The following is a 20,364-nucleotide window of genomic DNA, read 5'->3' on the forward strand; positions in this document are numbered from 1 at the left end:
TGTATTGTACTTCTAGTACAATACAACATGATGTATTGTACTTCTAGTACATCATGTTGTATTGTACTTCTAGTACATCAGTACTACAAGTGTCATCAGTGTAAATGCACAAGCTGAGTGATGAGTTGTAAAATCATGATATATATATCGTATCGTGATATATTGTGTGCAGTAATCGTGATAGGAAAATATCCTATATATCACACAGAGTATATGTACCTGAGGGCCAAGCAGACCAGGGGAATCCGCCAAAAACTGGTTAAGTTCATTGAAGGTACTTCTTAAATACCTTCTCCTTTCTCAATGCATGGCACCCCTGGGGCATGATCAACACACATAACCACATGCGACTTTCACATGTACTAATAATACTCACGCTTGTTGCATCACATGATCCAGCTGTCCTGAACCTCCGAAGCTCGACGACGATCACTGAAATTAAATACAGAATTACAGTAAGTGCATATAATGTCTTAGACTCTATTTAGACTGTTTTATGTGGGTAATAAATCTCATATACTCCACCTTGTTTTCTAATATACTTCACGCCTTCAGGCACAATATAACATATGCTTAAAACCTAGGTTTATCCAATCGCTATGCATTGTTCACATGCGTGATTTAATGAGCACGATTATTTTGTCACATTAGGACACACAGTTGCCATGGCAATAGTATTATTGCAAGAAAACCAGCCGCTTTTGCCGAACCTACAGCAGAAACAGCCGTGAGTAATCTGAGTCTAAAGTGAAATAAGAGTCTAAAGCAGTTATACGGGCAAAATGTGGAGTCTATGAAATTTATAAACCCTCAGGCCTCAGTAGCGCCCTCACTTTGCTCGTGCGCTACAGCCCGGGCCTTCGGGTTTATAAATTTCATAGACTCCACATTGTGCCCATATAACTATTATTTGCACAATACAGATACACAGGGTCACATCTATAGATCCTCTAAACACTACAACTGGTTTGTTTCAGATTGAGTTAAGTGAATACTTGATGAAGCCCATTTATTTTCTCTTGTTCAACTACTCTAATAGAACATACTAACAGAAAATACACAAATGAAGAAAATATTTTAATAAACATTCAGGAGTCTGTCTGAAGGTCCTCTGTAAAATATCTTGGTGGCCACCTAATTCAAAAGGTCACCTATCTAATAGGCCAACTGTTGTACATAAGAGACTTTACAATATATTCCACCAGTCTAATACAGCCACAAGCATCTCCACCCCAGCTCAGACAGCCTCCTTGCATGGACATACATATACACAGACAATTGGCTAAAACATAGTAGGAAGTAAATAAAGATAAACTTGCTTTTCTAGAATCTAATCTTACATGGAATGTATATGACACACATGTACTGCCAGTACACACATACTTCTTATCCTTAGAGTTATTGAGAACACTTTCAAATGCACTGTGAATAAAGAACACTTCATCTCGGACCAGAGAGATTACAAAACCATCTTGTAGGGCTTGCTTCCATAGATCAGATGCTCCTGCTACATTCAGCTGAGCCGGGCAGAGTAGAAATCCAACTATAAAAAGTATGACAATAAAGTCAGGCTTACCAAGCACATACATTCACAACCACCCAACCACCCAACTACACACAATGGAATCTCTCACCAGTGTGATAATCAGGACACTTGTCTATGGTTTCATTTGTACTAGCATTGACACATTAGAATCAGAGCACCTCACTAAATAAGGGCACCAGATCGTGATCCTATTTGTATTAGTATACACAAACTACACCTCACTAATTCAGTAAGGACTCCATGAGCACCAACTAATCCACGGTCTCAATCAGTGTTCTGGTGTCCGTGTTAGTAGGTAACTTCAGGGGACTAAATGTGTGTACACTGTGTACACATTTATACCCCTCAGACTACGACACTCTTTAAATAAGATTACCTCCAAGATGTCTGAAATAGAGGAGTACCCAATCACCTCTGAGATAATATTATTAGTTTAAAATGTGAGAGCACAACAAGACACTTTACAAGCAAACAATATTTTTTGATGTCGTAACTAAACCTCACACTATAGTGCTATTAGTCAGGGAATTTTAATATAATCTGGGAATAAATTCCTTACCAAGAAATTTTTTACCAATGTGTTTGTAAAGGTGTCTACTAACCCTCTTCAAAAGATTTAAACACAACTCCCCTAGGGGAACTCATGACAGCTGCTGGAAGTTGGACTACCCATGAGCCTTATTTGGAAATATTTGAAGTTGTCTGATTGCTGTAAGCATAGTGTGAAATGTCAAACAAACTATATTGCACCCTTCCAAGGGTAAATTTATGGGGGAGGCTAAGGGCCCCCCTTTCCCTTTGCAGAACAGCGTCAGTGAGCACTATTCCTAAAGCAATAGCCATTATAATTAAATTTTTAAAGTATCTTTATAATATGAAGGACATAATGCATTCCTGACAATATTTATATTACTGTACCTCAGTAAACTGCTCCCAATAATGAGTAAAGGCAGAAGACTAGCTTCCTTTTCTTGAAACATTTTGGTTTGATTGTGGGTTTTATTCCCATGGTTACAAAGGTTTTAATTGTGGGTTTTTGGCAGTGAATTCTACAAGGCCTCTTTTGCATCTATTAACAGGTTATCCAAGTGATAGTGTAGTAAGTTGATAATAGACATCAAACAATGACATCCTACAATAAGTTGTAAGTCATGCAGCAGGAATGATCCTGAAAAAAAAAAAGAAACAGCTGAAAACACTGCCTTTAGAGAGCGACATCCCCCCTCCCCTAGGTTAGCATGCTTTACATGTTAGTGTGCTTCACACACTAATGTAGTTACTTAGGTTTGTGTGAGAAGGCTTGGTATACTACAAATGTCACTGTCAAGCTTAGCCTCCTAAATCCTACATCTGCCCCTGCACTCCTTGGTTGAAATTAAGCCACACCTAACTATCTAATGTGTGAAAAACTGATGTGCATGCAAATTCTTTGATTCTTGTTTGTGCAAGCTATAAGTTTAGCTATACTGAAGCCTTAACTCGCTTAGGTTGCTCAACCGACTGATAATAATCGCTCAACGAGATATGACAATTGAGGCAAGCTTAGAGTATGAACTGACTCCCCTGCCTTTGTCCTTGTTCAGTAACAAAGATCATAAAATGAACAAGGCAAACAAAGCAATTTTTTCCAACACTAGCCTGAAAGTGTTGACTGACCCACTCGACCTCACTGACCAACAGTCTGGTAGTGGATGGTGGATGGCTTCTTTACATGGTGAAGTGGAAACAAGGCCATACTTGGCAGGAGATTGCTGACAGTTACCTGAGCTACGTACAGTGTCTTGGCAGGTACTCTCAGAAGATCACCGTGGTGTTTGATGGCTACAGCAGCTCACCTAAAGATCATGATCACATTAGGCGTACAAAGAACTCCTGCTGTGATGTACAGATTCGACCAAATATGATGCATTTGACACCAAGGGCAAAGTTCCTAGACAACACTCATAACAAGAGTGAAATCATCCATCGTATCTCCTCTCTTCAGCATTCCAGAAACATCAGATCACTGTAGAGCTGTATGATAATGATGCTGACACTTCAATTGTGAAAGCTGCATTGGCTGCTGCTAAGGATGACTCTGTTGAGGTCAGTGAACCCCGTCGATTGTTGCTATGTTGCTATTCTATTTCTTATTATTTTCAGGTGTGGGCAGAAGATGCTGATGTGCTAATAATGCTAATACACCATAGTTCATACACCAATCACCCACTCTTCTTTACCACGTCAAAGGGTTCTTATGATGACAGGAGAATCCAAGAATCTCTGTCTGAAAGACAGAGGCTCTACCTGCTATTTTGTCATGCCTTTACTGGTTGTGATGCTGTTTCTGCCATTGCCAGCCATGGGAAAACCACTCTATTTGACAGGTTTTGTGCTGGGGACATTGATGAACACATGGACACCTTCCTTGATGTACAGGCTAGTAAGGATGTGGTGATCGGGAGTGGCATTTCAATTTTCCAGTATATTTGCCATGCACCAGGTACTGCCTTAGCTGCAATTCGATACAGCATGTTCTCACGAAGGGCTAATCAAACCAGAAACTCTACCTCCAATGGAGGGTGCAGCTACACAGCATTCTCTTCATGCCTATCTACAAACCCAGGACTGGATGCTATTGCAGAGCATGTCTTTGGACCCCAGTGGCTATGGATGGACTTTGGGGAGTAATGGCTATGAGCCAGTTCCAACATCAGTGCGCGAAATAACAAGTCAGGACACCGACAATTTCCGGTCAATTACACTAATTGTCAGGCCACAATTGAATTTGTCCAGAAACAATGTCCTTTCAAGGTATAGCACTGAGTTTAGAGTGTGATAGTAGGAGGCCAGACATAGTGACATTGGCATGTAATTGAGTTATGTGTTTATGGTTTGTGGTGTGGCCACAAAGCCATGTCCAAGAGACCAACAGGTTACATTGCACAGTCTGTTGACTCAGTTACTTGGAAAGTGTATATACTTATAACCTGTTAGCCATTACTAGCTTTTACTTGTGGTATTCATCTGTACACTCAACTTGCATTTTGAGCTATATAGAATGGAGTTCATTTTTTACAATTCATAATAGAGGCACCATTTCATAGCAGCAATAGTATAGTTTGACTACATAGCTATTATATACTGAGTTAATTCTCCTTTGAGTCCTTTCCTACAAATGCTCCTGTAATAGCACTGAATTTATAGGACCTTATATGTGACCAGAACCCTAAAGTGTTGTGCTTTTCTGATCTGTCACTGTTATTGAGTGAAAAGTAATAATCAGTTGAGTGAAAAGTAATAATAATCAGTTGTACAGTGACCCCAATGCTTGAAACAAATAATTTGGCAAGAAATGCAAAAAATGTCCGGACAAATTGATTTATGTCCACTCAACTTTCATGTTGTCCTGACTGTGTCAGCACATGTCTAAAAAGTTATTTCGTGCACTGCAACATTAGACCCTATGGCACCTGAGGTACTTTTAAAGTTCATAAGCTGTAATTGTAAAGGAGATTGTAGCAACCGACGGTGCAGCTGTAAGAAGAACGATGTCAAGTGCATCTCAGCATGTGGAAATTGCAAAGGAATTATATGCAAGAATTGCATTGATGATGGAGAGTCTGGAGAAGACCCAGATGTTGACTTATGAGGCAATAGACATTATCAAACTAGTCCTTAAGAAATACACGAGTTCCAACTAATAATGATGATAATAATAATGAGTGAATGTGGTCTTTTCATCAATTTCAGGAGTGGTTAAAAGCTTACAATGTATACATATTAAACCACATGATTTGCTGTACTAACAGCAAATCAACCATTTTCAAATAAGGTCATGAATAGTCCTACTTCCGGAAGTTGTCACGGGTTCTCCTAGGGGAATTGTGTTTAAATCTTTTGAGGAGAGTTAGTAGACACCTTTACAAACTCATTGGTAAAAAAATTTCTTGGTAAGGAATTTATTCCTAGGTATGCCAAATATCTGCTAATGTAACAGACCTCTGTAGTAACATATGTTTAATTATATATTTTTGTACAATTAACACTTTGGATGTTAAGTAGTTATGTTAAGGTTTCCTTTTGTTGTACAAGTCAGTCTGTGTTAAGAATAATACTAGTGGTAGCTAAGTATAATTGTTCTCGACAAAGTCACAGCGTTACACTAATATTCCCTGACTATATGTACAGTGTATGTACAACTGTTCTCGGCACCAGAAATAACAACAATAGTAAATCATTAATCTGATACAACTTTTCATGCGAATAAGGTCAGATTAAAGAGGTTTCAGTATAGAGTAAAAACTTGCTTAACAAACCCCTCAAATTAAGGAACACAAAAGCATAATGTAGAGAAAGATTTTGGTGCCAGCAGCTGACTCCATACACTTCAACAGGAAACCTCTTTATTGCAGCAAAGATCAGCCAAAATGTCCACTACAGAGAGATACATTCCGCTATATAACCAATGAATAAGATTGGGAGACCCATGTACAATGTACGCAGGTACACTGAATATGCACACAAGCAAACTAACAATAACACAATAACAACAGATGGACACAGTAATGACACAAACACACAAGCTTACACAAAATCCATTTCTTCATTCTCTCCAGTGATAATAGTTCACAAAGAAGCTGTATAAACACAAACACCGTTAGATACAATAACACACTGGAATCTGTATAATACAAATACCTCCTGACCAGCTAGTCAGATTATCTAACTTTCCCAGACTCAGTTTATGGATATAACAAGAGCTTATAAGTACCAAAACGGTGCTTATAAGCTCCTGACTATATACTAAGTGCATTTCTGGGATCATAATAAAGTGTGCAGATACTGTATGTAGCATTAGATGGTTACCAAGCCATCTTCAAATACAATATCCAATTCTAGATCTATTATTTCTCATTTACTCACTAAACTGAACTAGTGGAGCAGCACAATACAAGTAATGTAGTGTTGTGTGATATAATATATTTGTATATCACCTATCATGATTATATACATTTTTTATCACGATACAAGGCATTATCATGATATATATAAATCATCATGAAGTCATGGTAATAATATTACAAATGTAACACTTATACACATATAAAAGTACCACCTAACCTACCGGAAGTCTCTAGTAAACTTTGTGTAAAAGTACCACAGCAGTTTGTGTCACAATAATATCATGAGATAAAAGAGCCTATTTTTAATCACGATATACAAATTTATCACAACACACTATTTTATTGATATGTCACACATCACTAAAGTACTATACAGGGTTTTTGATATGTATGACAACACTAAACATATATACATACATACATACAAGACATACACACACACACACACGTAGTACATACCTCTCTACTGGTGTTAGGTTGTAAGATCATGTTAGGATTGTTAGTGATGCTGAATACAAATTGAGACCTCATCTAGAACAGAAAATGTGTGACTTGGTGGTAAACAAGTATGTGTGTGTGTGTGTGTGTGTGTGTGTGTGTGTGTGTGTGTGTGTGTTTGTGTGTGTGTGTGTGTGTGTGTGTGTGTGGGTGCATGCGTGCGTGCGTGCGTGCGTGCGTGCGTTCGTGCGTGCGTGTGTCCATAGTATAGTGTGTGTCCGCGTTATGAGTGTGTCTCTCTGTGTGTGCATATGAATATCTATTTGGGTATAGCAAAATTTGATCTCTGCAACAGCAGGAGGGCAATTTATTACTGTAATTTTATTTATGACTGGTTTATTAGTTTGTACTAATATCACCATATAAGGAATGGCATGATAATGATTAACCATTTAGTGATTCAGTGGCTGCTTATCAAGTTACAAGTCACACAGACATCAAAGAAAGGATATCTTGTGCATCTATGTTACTTCTTTATAAGGAATATAACTGGCAAGCATGGGTGTGTGGCATGTGTGCGTGTGCATGAGGCAACATTGCCAAGTGACTAGAGCATCCAGGTTTGATGCCTGGTTATGCCCAGTTGGTGTTGTTGTTATTTCTTCCAAGCAAGAAATTTTACTGAGCTCACATTGCTCCAGTCTACCCAGCTGTATACTGGGGACCTGGTGGCTTGGGACTGCCCTTAGGTGTTGGATCATGGTGGAATTTTTTAGGTTCTGTGACCTCTATCAGTGAAACCAAGAATTCATAATAACTTGTACAGTCCCCCTAAGAAATATTAGTCCTGCTCCAGGAGGATTTGCCTGCACAGACTGGAGTCACAGCAGCATACAAAGCAAAGCTTCAGATAGTCATGCGAACACAGTGCTGCCAAGTTAACCAGCACTGGGATGCCTGTGCACCACTCAGGCACTGACTATCCCGCATGGTGGAGACTAGGAAGAGCCAGGATTCTTGGCCTCGTAAGCCAACAACAGGGCATTACAACAAGCATACACATCAAGTATACTGCAGAGTTGCTGTTTGCAAGGCAACTAATCCAGGTCCCTGTGCTGTTCTTGGGATGTCTCTCTTCTGGACTAAATAAAAATGCTTAAATACGCTACTCAGAATGCCTCGGCCAGATAGATAATTACCTAGTTGGGATGGAGGATAAGTAATGAAGCATGTGTGTGAAAATGTGCACATGGGTATGTGTAGTATGGGTCTGTGTGTAGTATAGTATGTGTAGTGATTGTTCCCACAACGTGACATGTACAGTGTACACAGTGTTACAACTATGCAATATATACAACTTACCTGGTCACCAGGGAGATTGCACCTGGTATACAATTTTGGTAGTGACATTCATGCATTGAGAATAACCCGTAGAAGGGATATACAAAAAGATTTATATCTCCAATTATGGTAAAGTATTTAGAGATGCTACTCTGGTCACCACAGAAACACAATTAATAAAAGCATCAAGGGTAGTTAGGCAACTATGGGAATCACCAAATATAATAATAAAAGTTCAATTATAGTAATAAAATTGTCTTATCATCATGGCAATATCCTTAGTAGGAATTAAACTTGCAGCTAAAAGCAACTGCAGTTTCAAGATAGTCCAGATTGCTAGATGGCCAATAGTGCCATTTTCCCCCTTAAAATGTTTAGGGAGCCCTGGAGAAAAAAATGTACCTTTTTTCAATCTTTAAGCACCGTGCATGCCAAAGTAGCTAATTCCAACCCAACAAACTATACATTTCTGATCATGAGATCGGCAATCAATACTCTATATTGAGCATATAAAAAGCCCTATTTTCCAAAATTTAAAACTCAGGCTGGAATGCCTACTACAAGGTGATATGTTTGAGCCGATCTCTCTAAAGTATGATTTGAAATGTAGCGTGTCTCTTTAAAAAATTTACTTGTTTCGAGTGATCTCTCTTTACAAGATTACTTTTACAAGGTTACTTGACCTCTCTACACGGTGACTTCAAATGGATTTGAACTCTTTGCAGGATAACTTGCTTCTAGCTGATCTTTCCACTGAAAGAGTTTGTTTGTAGCTGAACTCTCCACAGGGTTGCTTATTTCTAACTGAAACACTCTACGAAATGTCTGTATAGGCTGTTTCTAGCTGATCTCTCTATTGGTGGCTTGTTTCCAGCTGAATTCTCTACAGGGTGAATTGTTTCTAGCTGACCTCTACTGAGCTCTTTACGGGGTAACTTAAAATGTAGCTGAACTCTCTACAGAGTAATTTGTTTGTTGTCTTCAGGGTGATTTGTTTGTAGTTGAACTCCCTATGTTGTTAGCTGAACTCTCTACATGGTGACTTGATCTTAGCTGAACGTTCTAATAGAGTGACTTATTATCGAGATATAACATGTGACTATTACAATTTATACCTATAAACTGCATTGTTTCCTTATTTGGCTAAACAAATATTGATATTATTATCAGTAGCGATCATCTGATATTAATTTTCCCTTATATGGTATTGGACCAACTATACTAACTGACCAGATAGCTACCATTAAAGGTTTAACCATAATGTGATTATTTGTAACATGAATAATGTGATTTTAGTGACAAATGAGTGTATTTTTATAATGCATGACATCTAGCTACCACATTTGGTGATATTCTGCACAACAGTACACTACACATTTCACTATAAATAGCAACTACAACTTGGCTTAATAAGAAGAAGCAGAAAGACAAGAAAGAAGACTGATCCTTCAGAGGAAAGAGAACAACAAAAGCAGGATCCTGACAAGTTGTACAGTGAAACTTATTGGACTATAGCTCAATAACAAGCTTCTAGTAACTGTCTTCATTCTACTCTAACTGATCTACCAGACATTATCACCTACAACAACAGTTATGAACAACATCATTACACAACTTGTCATATTGACACTGTCACTACTACTGGTCAATGCTGATCAATACTGTGATAACCTCCTCAAACAGTACAACACATTCAAGACCAAATGCAGTCCAGACTTGATAACTATCAACAGTTGCTGTGACCTCACTGGCTTTACACTCAGTAAAGCACCTTCTGCTGTCTACCAGATGATGACAAATTGTACTTGTGGATCTCCTTTCAATACAGTAACTGCTGATGTCTACTGTGACATGAACACTACTGATGGAGGATGGACTGTGATACAGAGAAATAGGAAGGATAGTACAGTGGACTTTAATAAGAACTGGATCCAATATGAGGCAGGATTTGGTGACCTTAATCAGGACTTCTGGTATGGTCTGGAGGCAATTCATTGTTTAACACAAACTGGCCAATGGGAGATGCGAGTGGATTATCAAAAGAATGACAAGACCTGGTCCTACCTCCACTACAATCAGTTCAGTATAGGAAGTGCAAGTGAAGAATACCCACTGACTGTTGGAGAGTTTACTGGAGAAGGTACTGATCAGTTTAGGTTCCACAATGGATACAAGTTCAGCACTAGAGATAATGACAATGATAACTGGTCAGGTGGTAACAAAAACTGTGCAGCTACTTTTAATAGTGGATGGTGGCACCACAATCGCTGCTACCATATCAACACCAACTTACAACCACCTGGTGTATATGACATTGTACTATTCACTGAGATGAAGATCCGTCCCAAGGATTGTATCACTCACTAATTCATACTCACTCTTCATTGTGACAGATACAACACTACACATATCACTATACACACCACATGTTGTATGACACTCATTAGCTTTTGTATTTGTGACAATGTACACTTTATTAATGTACTGATATTGATCAACTGTATCAGAAATTTACAAACTTTAATAAAAAAAATTAAATGATAAAAAGGAGGAAGGAGGGGGCACTAAAGTATCAAGGTGCTCACAACAATTGCTAATGTTTAGTTATGTGTTGTACATATTAACTCTTTTACAAGGATTTAACTGAAAGTACCTCAAGATCCAACCTTGAGGTAGCCATTTTCAAGAATTTCCATTTACTTTTCAATTCACAATTATTACCCATCACAGTCACATACAATCACTACACTAACTATTATAATGTCAAAATGACACAACATCACACACAGTTCCTCCTGTGCTCCATGCAGTTATAGTAATATAGTGTGTGTGTGTGCTGGTTGAAAATAGAAAAAGTTTACAATAATAAACACTGCTCTACTAACACCACCTAGTAGGTGGTGTCTTCTGCTACTTTGCTCTTTGCCTTTGGCTAGAAAATGAAACAATACAACATTATAATAATACATAGATGTACAACGTATCCATATGGTTTTACACACAAAACTAAAGTTGACCTTTAAGCATGGATAGCTACAACAATACACTACTATACATTTGCACCACAACTATGCCACTAGTTCATTTACAGATTAATTTCTACAAAGGCATGTATCAGTCACTGGGAAAGTTGTCACCTTGGAATGTTACTGGCCAACTGAAAAATGAAACTGGGAGACTCCATAAGGCCAACTCAGTTGTTTTCTGTTAATTAGAGGTGTACCAATAATTGGATCGACTATTGGTTATCAACTATATCAGCCATGTTTTGTGTATTGATATCGAATCAGTAACATGTGTAAACAAGTAGCAGATACAGATATACATACTTAAACCCCAGTGCGTGGGAGTATCAAAGCGCCGCGCTGGGTTATAACTACCATACAGCTAGACAGAGCGGCGCTGCTACTGTACGATATATTAGTTATCACCCAGTGATAACTAACTTATCACCCTGTTGCGGAGCCACTCAGTCTCTTTAGTGACATCATAATAACCGCAAATGGCATTGTTTACCAATGGAACAAAGAGCCAAATAAGGAAATATTGATACAAAACACACCAATACAGCACTTAAAACTACCTAAATCTTACAAGAAAACTGTTAATCCTTTACACAATAACACTACAAGTTACCAATACGATAGTTTAACAAATGTCAAGAATAGTACGTGACGATTTTCGTTCCAGCAATCACTCCCAACGGTCACTATGGTGAAGAACTAACTTCCTCTAGCTTCATCGTTCTATCTTGGACTACGGTAGCCACTTGTTGGTCTTTATTTTTCTCTTGCACACCACGCGACAACACTACCAATTTCTGATGAAGGCGAATCGTACTTGGAACCGCTGCTTCATAACACCGCCCTTCGCTACAGTTTGTAGGCAGTATGTAAGGTCTCTCTTGTGGCTACGAAGTAGAATCTCCACACAATTTGGACGAAATCTTGAGTACAGTGACAGGAACTCAAACCGGAACTTAATTTATTATCCATAAACTTCTGCGCACTCCCGCGCACTGGGATATAAAACAGTTATATCCCGTATACTCGGATGATATCATTGTTATTACACTCGTACCAGGATATAACTATAACATAAACATTTATTAATGAGTACCTATACTCATGTTCTAGCAATGCCTGTTTATGTAATGTCAGCTGTTGATTACAGTTTACCTCTGTAATACTGTAACTAAATTTAGAGTGCAAATTCTTAGAGAAATGTCTATGCTGCTATATTGGATCGGCTTTGTTTATGGGCTTGATAACATATTTATATATCAATTATCGGAATATCAGCTTAAAGTCATATTGGTGCACCTCTACTTTAGTGCTGTGAACCAGTGTGCAAAAAAACGGTTATTAACCAGTGTTATCTAGGTCAGCCAATCACCAGTTAAGAAACCATTAAACTGGTTATTGCTCACCCACTTGGTAAAAAAAAAATTACCCACCCACTGGGTAAACCATAAATTACCCCTGCTGACAAGTGTTAACATCATAACATAGCCTCAAAGCATAACATAACCTCAAGCTAATTTCTATAATTATATAACTCTGTATTAGACTTCATAGCATGTGTACAACACTATATGGTCTTTGGCATTCTGTAGAGTGCTGGTCTAGTCCTTCGCACGTACACATACAAATAAATTATCGCTATGACAAGCCTGGGTCTGGAAGCGAAGGCTGCTGTAAAAACAACATTAGGTATGAAAAATAACTGTTATATAAATGTACAAGTGTTTTTTGAAAATGTCCATGTCCGCATCCAATCGTATCCACCTTTTCCAACTACCCGGTACCACCCTAAACCTTCCAGCAGGCTTGTTGAGTACCTATTATGTATGCTAATATCACTTTATTACACACAACCAATTATTATTGGTAGGCAATTAACTGGTAACAAAAAATTTGTAGGTGTACAGCACTAATATATATCAATTAACCACCCACCACCCATTATCATCTCCTTGTGTAGTCTCGACCAAAATACCTTGTTATAACAGCAGCTAACTTAAAGTGAGTTTAACACTAGGCCCATACCGAATTGAAATCTTTAAAATTGTGCGTCTCCCAATCTATATACACATGTGTTAACATGTAGTCACAGAGTTGGGCAGTCACATACAATAACCAAGATCATGTGACCCAGCTCACATTATGAAAATATTGCCAACATAAAGTTTGGGAAGTTTGAATTGTGGAACTGAATGCACTTTGCTTGTCAGCAACATTTACGTAGATTGGTACTTCAATACCCAATGGCGGATCCAGGATGGGGCATTAGGGGCAAATGTCCTCCCCCCCTCACACACACACTCACTCACACACACACACACATAACACACACACACACACACACACACATAACACACACACACTCACTCACACACACACATAACACACACACACACACACACACACACACACACACACACACACACACACACACACACACACACAGTGGAGCCAGCCATACTTCTGTCTTGATTAAAATAGTTACAGTGGAACCTGTGTTACGGTCACCTGGATTAAGCGGTCACCTTTGCATAACGGCCATGGTCACGAGGTCCCAAATATTTTCCCATACAAATGTATGCATTGTGGTCTACATTAAGCGGTCACCTGTTTAACGCGTATAACGGCCGACCAAGAATTCGCCTATGAATCACTGTATACATAACTTTCTCCTTTGTATAGCGGTCGCTACCTTTTATGGTGGCTTGTTAAGCAAATTGCCTGACACCACGGCACCATTTTAATTAACGTGCAATTATGACACTTCCTGCCTTTCAGTGAATGCTATATAATCTATCAGGCTTCATTGCTTAAACGTATTCAATAGCTATAACCAACATTCATACAAGCTCACCTTGCCCTTTCAGTACCGAGTTCAGTACTAAATATTACTGCATTGCGGTTGGCGCGAGCCTCTTAATAATAATTACTCATTTATAACGGTCATAGCCACTAAAATGCTGCTGACCATCTTATGCAGGTTTTCTCTATAACAGCCACCTGTATATAAAGGCCAGATATATCTGGTCCCAAGGTGACCATTATAGACAGGTTCCACTGTACTAAGTTTATGTCAGGCCAAGAAACTTATGAAAATATGCACCATTTATTACAAATTCACCTGAAACTAAAGCGAACTACCAAAGTCAAACTAGCTGTGAAATTGTCACCCAGTACCTCTGGTGCCGTATAGCTAGTCGAGGGGCAAATTTTTCAAAGTTGAGCAATGTTGCTAAAAATGAAAATTTCGCAGATTTGCTAACACTCCAAAAAAATATTAGACTATATGGAGGTCTAAACATTTCAAGGGTAAAATTTTCGCTGATAACACCCAAAACTACAAAATCAGCAAAAATTTCCCCTTGAAATATTTAGGCTATACGATACAAATTGTAATATAGAAGGGGTACTATCAAAAGCTAAAGCGGTAGCCACAGCAATGGAAAAAGTTACCCTCATGCATATTGAGCGCCTCTAAAAAAATTATCTTGTTGCCATTATTTAAGAGATTCAGAGCCTTTTAAAACAGTTTTTAAGACTTCACAACCATCTGAAAAGGACAAATAGCTAAAATCAACAGTGAAACACTACTAAGACGTGATTATTTGCTGCTTCAAAAATGCAGTACTGAAATAGAGAATCTGGCTCTCCCCAACCACTTACAACTTAGCCTGTTTGTGCCCCTCCCCTTGCCAGCTCCTGGACCCGCCCCTGATACAGCATGCATATCATTGCTAAAAAGTAGTAAACTGGTTATATCCTGGTATGTAACATGTTACACAAGTAGGGTTACAAGTAGCTACTGTAGTTTTTGAATACTTGACAGATTACTTGATACTACAAATTACAATTGTTTCACCCCTAGCACTTATGCAGTTATTGTACTACACTGATCAACTTACAATGTGACTATGGCGGTATACACTGCTGTAGGCATCCCTTAACAAGGCATAGGGGAAACACCTCTCCAACATGTCCATGGTAAGATAGGGAGATTCTGATACAATCTGTAAAATAATAAAAATCATGTCAATAAAACTATTACAGGTTACTTAAAAATACATCAAAGCATAACAAGTACTTCCATGCATAAACGACTCTTTTGCGCCATTAGGACAAGAATTATCAGTATTTCATTACATTTAGAGTTTGATACCGAAATTTGATTGGCTGAAAATGTAATCTCTAAATCCCGTAGTGCCACGCTTATGTGACCACACACTGAGGTGATACGAAACACACAACTACGCAACTGTAACATTGGCAACACATGGATGTTTAAATGATTAGTAACAGCCATACTAAATTAGAGGGAGGTGTAATGGGCTTGAACATTACGCACCTGTAACATTGGCAATGCATGGGTGTTTAAATGGATAGCAACTGTCACATTGAATTAGGGGATGTATTGAGGGCTTGTTTCTATGAGACATTTCTTGTTTACAAGCAGCTGTCAGCTCAAGGTACAATAATGAATTGTATCCTAAATAAGTTAGATGTCAAGAACCAATGGGTTCTATAAGCTTTAGAAAACCAGTAGCACCCTCAGGCGTTACAGCCCAGGTCTTCAAGTTATTTGAATCCCGTAGAACGCTGTTTCTTGATATCTAACTATTATAAAGAACACAAAACAAACACATTACCAGGTCTAGCAGTAGGTAAACAGCTTCTCGTGACTTTGGTGCATCCTTCTCCCTTTCTGGTTCAGCAGCCAACTTCATAATACGAGAAGATGTGAACTACATAGAGAACACAGGAAGACACTAAAAGAATGCAACAATAAAGTGAAGACAAACACAGCAGCATCAACAAGGAAATGGCAGTTACACACACAATTGACTGTTCTATTGGAGTCAAGTTTAGGGCTCAGACGAATAGTGGTTTTTACTATTCGAATATTCTTTATTCACAACTACCAAATATTCGAATATTCTTTTTCAGCATTGGTATGGATGAGATATCAATAATGTACAAGATGTCTTTTAATACAATTCAGAATCAACATCCTGGGGTTGGAGGGATTTTTTTCCTTACTTTGGCCCCTTTTCTGTTACACCTTTTCAGCTATAAGCCACTAAGTCTAAGTCCTTGCAATTAGGTTAGGTAATCCTAAGGCTGCAGCACATGTTGCTGTCAGACCTTCAGTGCTGGTCACTGTAAAGTGCTAATAATAAATACTTTAGGTTTAAGGAAGAAAGTCCATCCCTCCTGGAGGAGACTGAGTGTGGCCCCGACTAGACATTGGGTGACCTGCAGTTCGAATCCTGGGGTTGGAGGGATTTTTTTCCTTACTTTTGCCCCTTTTCTGTTACACCTTTTCACCTGTAAGCCACTAAGTCTAAGTCCTTGCAATTAGGTTAGGTAATCCTAAGGCTGCAGCACATGTTGCTGTCAGACCTTCAGTGCTGGTCACTGTAAAGTGCTAATAAAAAAAAAAAATAATAATAACATGATTCGATCACTTATGTCATAGATATGCTTATGCAGGATCAAAAATTTCCATGTACTCTACACACTGATGTCATATATTTCCTTTGAAACGAATATTCAAATACCAGAAAAGGTATTTGAATAATAGAATATTCATTTGAGCCCTAGTCAAGTAAGTGACCCCTCAAATCCTGATTGCTCTATTAGAGTAACTCAATCATTTATATACAGCACAAAATTCTTGTCATTCAAAGTCAGTATCTTTCTTTTCTACCAACACCTCAATGGTAGCTACACCATTGTCCCACTAATTCAAAGCTTCTACCAGTGTCTTTTGCACGCTACATTAAACTTTACCACAAGAAATTCTTTCATTCGTTGTTTCTGGTTGAAGGCACCATAACTAGCAAACATTGCTCCAGCTAGAGCATTCACAGCAATGGCCAAGCAGTGAGCATTATTATCATGACCTGTGGTAGGAATATATACACACACATATAATACCATTTGACTACAGTATACAGATTATTACAACACTGTACTCGAATGTGATATGCAGCTCAAATACTCAAAGCACTCTGCTAAAAATCTCTCCTTAATAACACTTACTATGAAGCAATATGCAGTGCTTATAGCTTAGTACTTGTTTATGGGATGGATATAACTATACAAGCCATAGCAAACCTTGTACATATGAGCATATAATATCATGATAATAATATCGATTATCATGATAAATGCTTCCATGATATATCATGGTGCACAATTTTCAATATTGCCCAACCCTATCCTAGTTTGAAATGTAATCAGAAGTGAAATTATAGTACAGCATGGTGGAAGGAGAAACCTATCAAGTTCATAGAATTGGACACATAGGGAAGACCCATTTTTGTAATCCAGTCAATATTATTATGTAATATTCAGGAAACAATAGTCAACAAGTCATGATTAAGATTATCATGACTTGCTGTCAAAATTCATGTGTGTCCACAACACAAACATGACTGATGGCTCACCTTCAAGGCTGGGTAGGAAATTGGTGTCCCTGTATGCCAAGTCTGGTAGGGCCACTCCCAAGTAGACAAGAAACAATGACCATATTGTGAAGTCCTCTTGTGAGTTGTCTGTAACAATAACAACATAATAAGTGTGATAAGATATGGGAATGTGATGAAAGTAGCTAAATCAATATCAGACATTATAGAACTTTAAGTGGGAGAGATAAAAAGGAAAAAGTGTACATTAAATTTCATAAAGTACACTTTAGGGCAAACAGTGCTTTATTGATCACAAAGAGTGTTTTATTGTACCGTAAAGAGTGCTTTATTTGTACAATAAAGCACTCTTTGTGGGCAATACAGCACAATTTCCCATGTGCCTTAAGTGCAGGCTAATAGCCTGCAGTGCTCACATCAGTACAACTAACCACCCAAACCGGTGAAGGCTGATAGCCTAGCCATGCTGAGTGGTCAATCACCCCAGCCAATATGAGTTCTACCACTGGATTGCTTTTATAGACATACCTAACCCTTATGAAAATTTGCACACATGCACACGCAAACGCACACATATATTTGCATGCAAATGCATGTAATCAAATGCATGTGTGTGCATGTTAGTATTTGACCCGATTACACACATGCATTTCCAAAGCTGTTGCATGTAAACGCTTGCATGTGTGCTATTGCATGCGTGCAACTTGTGAGCAGTTTAGCAGTTGAGCGACTGCATGCATGCAGCTTGCAAACGTTGGCTATTTATTTCATATTTGTATTTCTTTTAAATTTGTAATTCACATCTACAAGAAATGCGTGCAATACAATACAAAACTACAAGTCAGTTACAAGCCACAAACTGTCTGTTTGACCTCACTGCACACAATTTTTTCACAAAGATGATCTTTAGTTGAGCTTTGTCCAAAAGCAATGTAGAAATTGATACAGGTTCAAATACTCTCGATCCCACTTCTTGTCTGCTTTCAATTGTACATTTCTGTAGTCTTTAAATCAAAGGTTAAAAGTTACACTCCCTCATTTTGTTACAGAAAGCAAAGAAGCCAGTAGTATTTTATTCATGTTTAGAAATGTTTCTCCACCTGTGACGCACAACTTTCAAGGAGACTCAAGACGCCAACCTCAGCAACTCAAGGAGCCAACCTCAGCTGTACTTGTAATGTCATGTACTGCTACAACAAGTTTTCTTGTAGAACATCACATCCCACTAACAAAGACTACTTGTTTTCTTTGTACAGGTTGTCAATAGTAGCAAACAGTTTGGGTGCAAATTTTAAACATTTGTTTGTTCTCATCTGATTGGCTATTTCGTACTGTATACTGCATGTAAGCAGAAAGAGAACAGACTGCATGTGTGTAATTTGTGAGCAAACTAACCCCCTATTACAGCTAAACTTATGAAAGCAAACTGCAAGCATGCAGTATGCAAGCAAAAAGAACACAATGCATTGCTATTGTATGAGAACAAAATGCACGCGTGCAATATACAAGTAAAAGGATAGCATGAATAATGCTATTGTAAGAAAGCAAATTGCATATGTGCAATATGATAGCAAAAGAACTCACTAGGTTATTGCTACTGAACTGTATGCATGCAGAGAATATGCAAAGTTGTGCTATTGTTTTGCAACCATCTTAAGAGCACTGCACGCGTGTAGTTACAAACCGCATACAAGTTGCACACAAAATTTTCATAAGGGAAATGCTTCGATGATGGGTGGCAGAAGGTAACATTGCTGTTATGCTTGTGAATGTAAAAGGACAAAGTCCAGGAGATATCATGGAAATACTTCACCATGTGTCACAATAGAATCAACTGTTAGATGTGAGCAAAACCTGCCAAAATACGTGATGAACGTCTACCATGCCAAACTATGGTGAACTACGCGTGAGTTGCTTTGTTAAACTAGTTTGTGTGCATTCAGGCGACTAATAATTCGTGCAACATGTGTTAATTGTGAGTCCTAGTGTATGGTGAAGCTACACAACTAGAAAGTTCCATAAATCATTTAAAACATTGCATTGCTTGTACTATATGAAAAATAAAGTATGAGGTGCACGGCCGAGATGCTAATAAAGCACGAGGCAAACTCGCGGCAATGCTTTAATATATACCTAAAGTGCACACCCGATTACTTTTAAGTTATGCTTAGCCAAAGCATCAGTTAGTTAGTCAGTCAGTACTAAGTAGAAAATTTCATAGAAACTTGTTGGAAAGATTTGGGGTCATTCTGAAGGCATTTTGGGCTTGGTTATACTTAACCAATACCACCAAGCTGTTTTGAAGGAAAACTGAGGCTGTGATTTTGAAGGGCAAGAAAGCTCAAAACTACATGATCCCTAATATACAGTACTAACAAACTGTATGATGACATCTACCCCCAACACATAAACAAAAGTCTACTTCTAACAGTGTTTGCCCTTCTGCACATAACAAATGACTATACACTGATATTCTTGAAGTAACCATTACAAATAGGATACAGTTACTAACATCACACTGTACTAGAGACACATACCACAATGAAGTGACATTGCTGAGGACAGAGCTGGGTCCATATCGCAATGGATACCTGCCACCGACGCAATCTCATTGGCTATTTGTGGCTTGTCCTTAGGTGGAAACAACATGAGGTCTGTGATGGAACTCAACAAGAATGGGATACGATAGCTGAGCACCTGTAGAA

The 20,364-nt window shown here is 38.3% G+C and overlaps 3 protein-coding genes and 1 long non-coding RNA gene across 4 annotated transcripts in view; 1 reads left to right on the forward strand and 3 right to left on the reverse strand.

The window, feature by feature from the left end:
* Nucleotides 1–219: 219 nt before the first annotated feature.
* On the reverse strand, nucleotides 220–7,019 carry LOC136252182 (nck-associated protein 1 homolog). Its single transcript, XM_066044574.1, has 5 exons — nucleotides 6,892–7,019; nucleotides 6,117–6,165; nucleotides 1,384–1,543; nucleotides 377–432; nucleotides 220–316 (listed from the first exon to the last, which is right to left on the reverse strand). Exons 1-4 carry the CDS (start codon nucleotides 6,961–6,963, stop codon nucleotides 387–389), a joined length of 327 nt encoding a protein of 108 aa, XP_065900646.1. The 5' UTR covers nucleotides 6,964–7,019; the 3' UTR covers nucleotides 220–316; nucleotides 377–386.
* Nucleotides 1,632–2,542, reverse strand: LOC136252184 (uncharacterized). Its single transcript, XR_010699397.1, has 3 exons — nucleotides 2,465–2,542; nucleotides 1,764–1,933; nucleotides 1,632–1,708 (listed from the first exon to the last, which is right to left on the reverse strand). It is a non-coding gene; the product is annotated as an uncharacterized lncRNA (long non-coding RNA).
* A 2,785-nt stretch (nucleotides 7,020–9,804) lies between the features above and the next one.
* Nucleotides 9,805–10,578, forward strand: LOC136253527 (fibrinogen-like protein A). The gene has a single exon (XM_066046198.1). The coding sequence runs from the start codon at nucleotides 9,805–9,807 to the stop codon at nucleotides 10,576–10,578; it is 774 nt and encodes a 257-aa protein (XP_065902270.1).
* A 322-nt stretch (nucleotides 10,579–10,900) lies between these two features.
* The window catches only part of LOC136252178 (nck-associated protein 1 homolog), a 45,264-nt gene continuing 35,800 nt past the window's right edge, over nucleotides 10,901–20,364 (reverse strand). Inside the window, exons 30-36 of the mRNA XM_066044569.1 lie at nucleotides 20,197–20,356; nucleotides 17,681–17,788; nucleotides 17,022–17,134; nucleotides 15,878–15,973; nucleotides 15,137–15,241; nucleotides 11,102–11,143; nucleotides 10,901–11,047 (exon numbers count right to left, since the gene is read on the reverse strand). Coding sequence (XP_065900641.1) covers nucleotides 11,102–11,143; nucleotides 15,137–15,241; nucleotides 15,878–15,973; nucleotides 17,022–17,134; nucleotides 17,681–17,788; nucleotides 20,197–20,356 — 624 coding nt within the window. The 3' untranslated portion in view covers nucleotides 10,901–11,047. The remainder of the gene's footprint in view (nucleotides 11,048–11,101; nucleotides 11,144–15,136; nucleotides 15,242–15,877; nucleotides 15,974–17,021; nucleotides 17,135–17,680; nucleotides 17,789–20,196; nucleotides 20,357–20,364) is intronic.

The sequence above is a fragment of the Dysidea avara genome, chromosome 4 (assembly GCF_963678975.1).
Source record: "Dysidea avara chromosome 4, odDysAvar1.4, whole genome shotgun sequence".
In the NCBI taxonomy this organism is placed as follows: domain Eukaryota; kingdom Metazoa; phylum Porifera; class Demospongiae; order Dictyoceratida; family Dysideidae; genus Dysidea; species Dysidea avara.

Bases quoted from the DNA above. Each gene is read 5' to 3' on its own strand.
- LOC136253527 (XM_066046198.1), top strand. From the start codon at position 9,805: ATGAACAACATCATTACACAACTTGTCATATTGACACTGTCACTACTA.
- LOC136252182 (XM_066044574.1), bottom strand. From the start codon at position 6,963: ATGAGGTCTCAATTTGTATTCAGCATCACTAACAATCCTAACATGATC. The intron at 6,166-6,891 runs GTATGTACTACG...GTGTTTATACAG, and splicing joins AACCTAACACCAGTAGAGAG to CTTCTTTGTGAACTATTATC. The intron at 1,544-6,116 runs GTAAGCTTGTGT...TACTTTTTATAG, and splicing joins AATGAAGAAATGGATTTTGT to TTGGATTTCTACTCTGCCCG.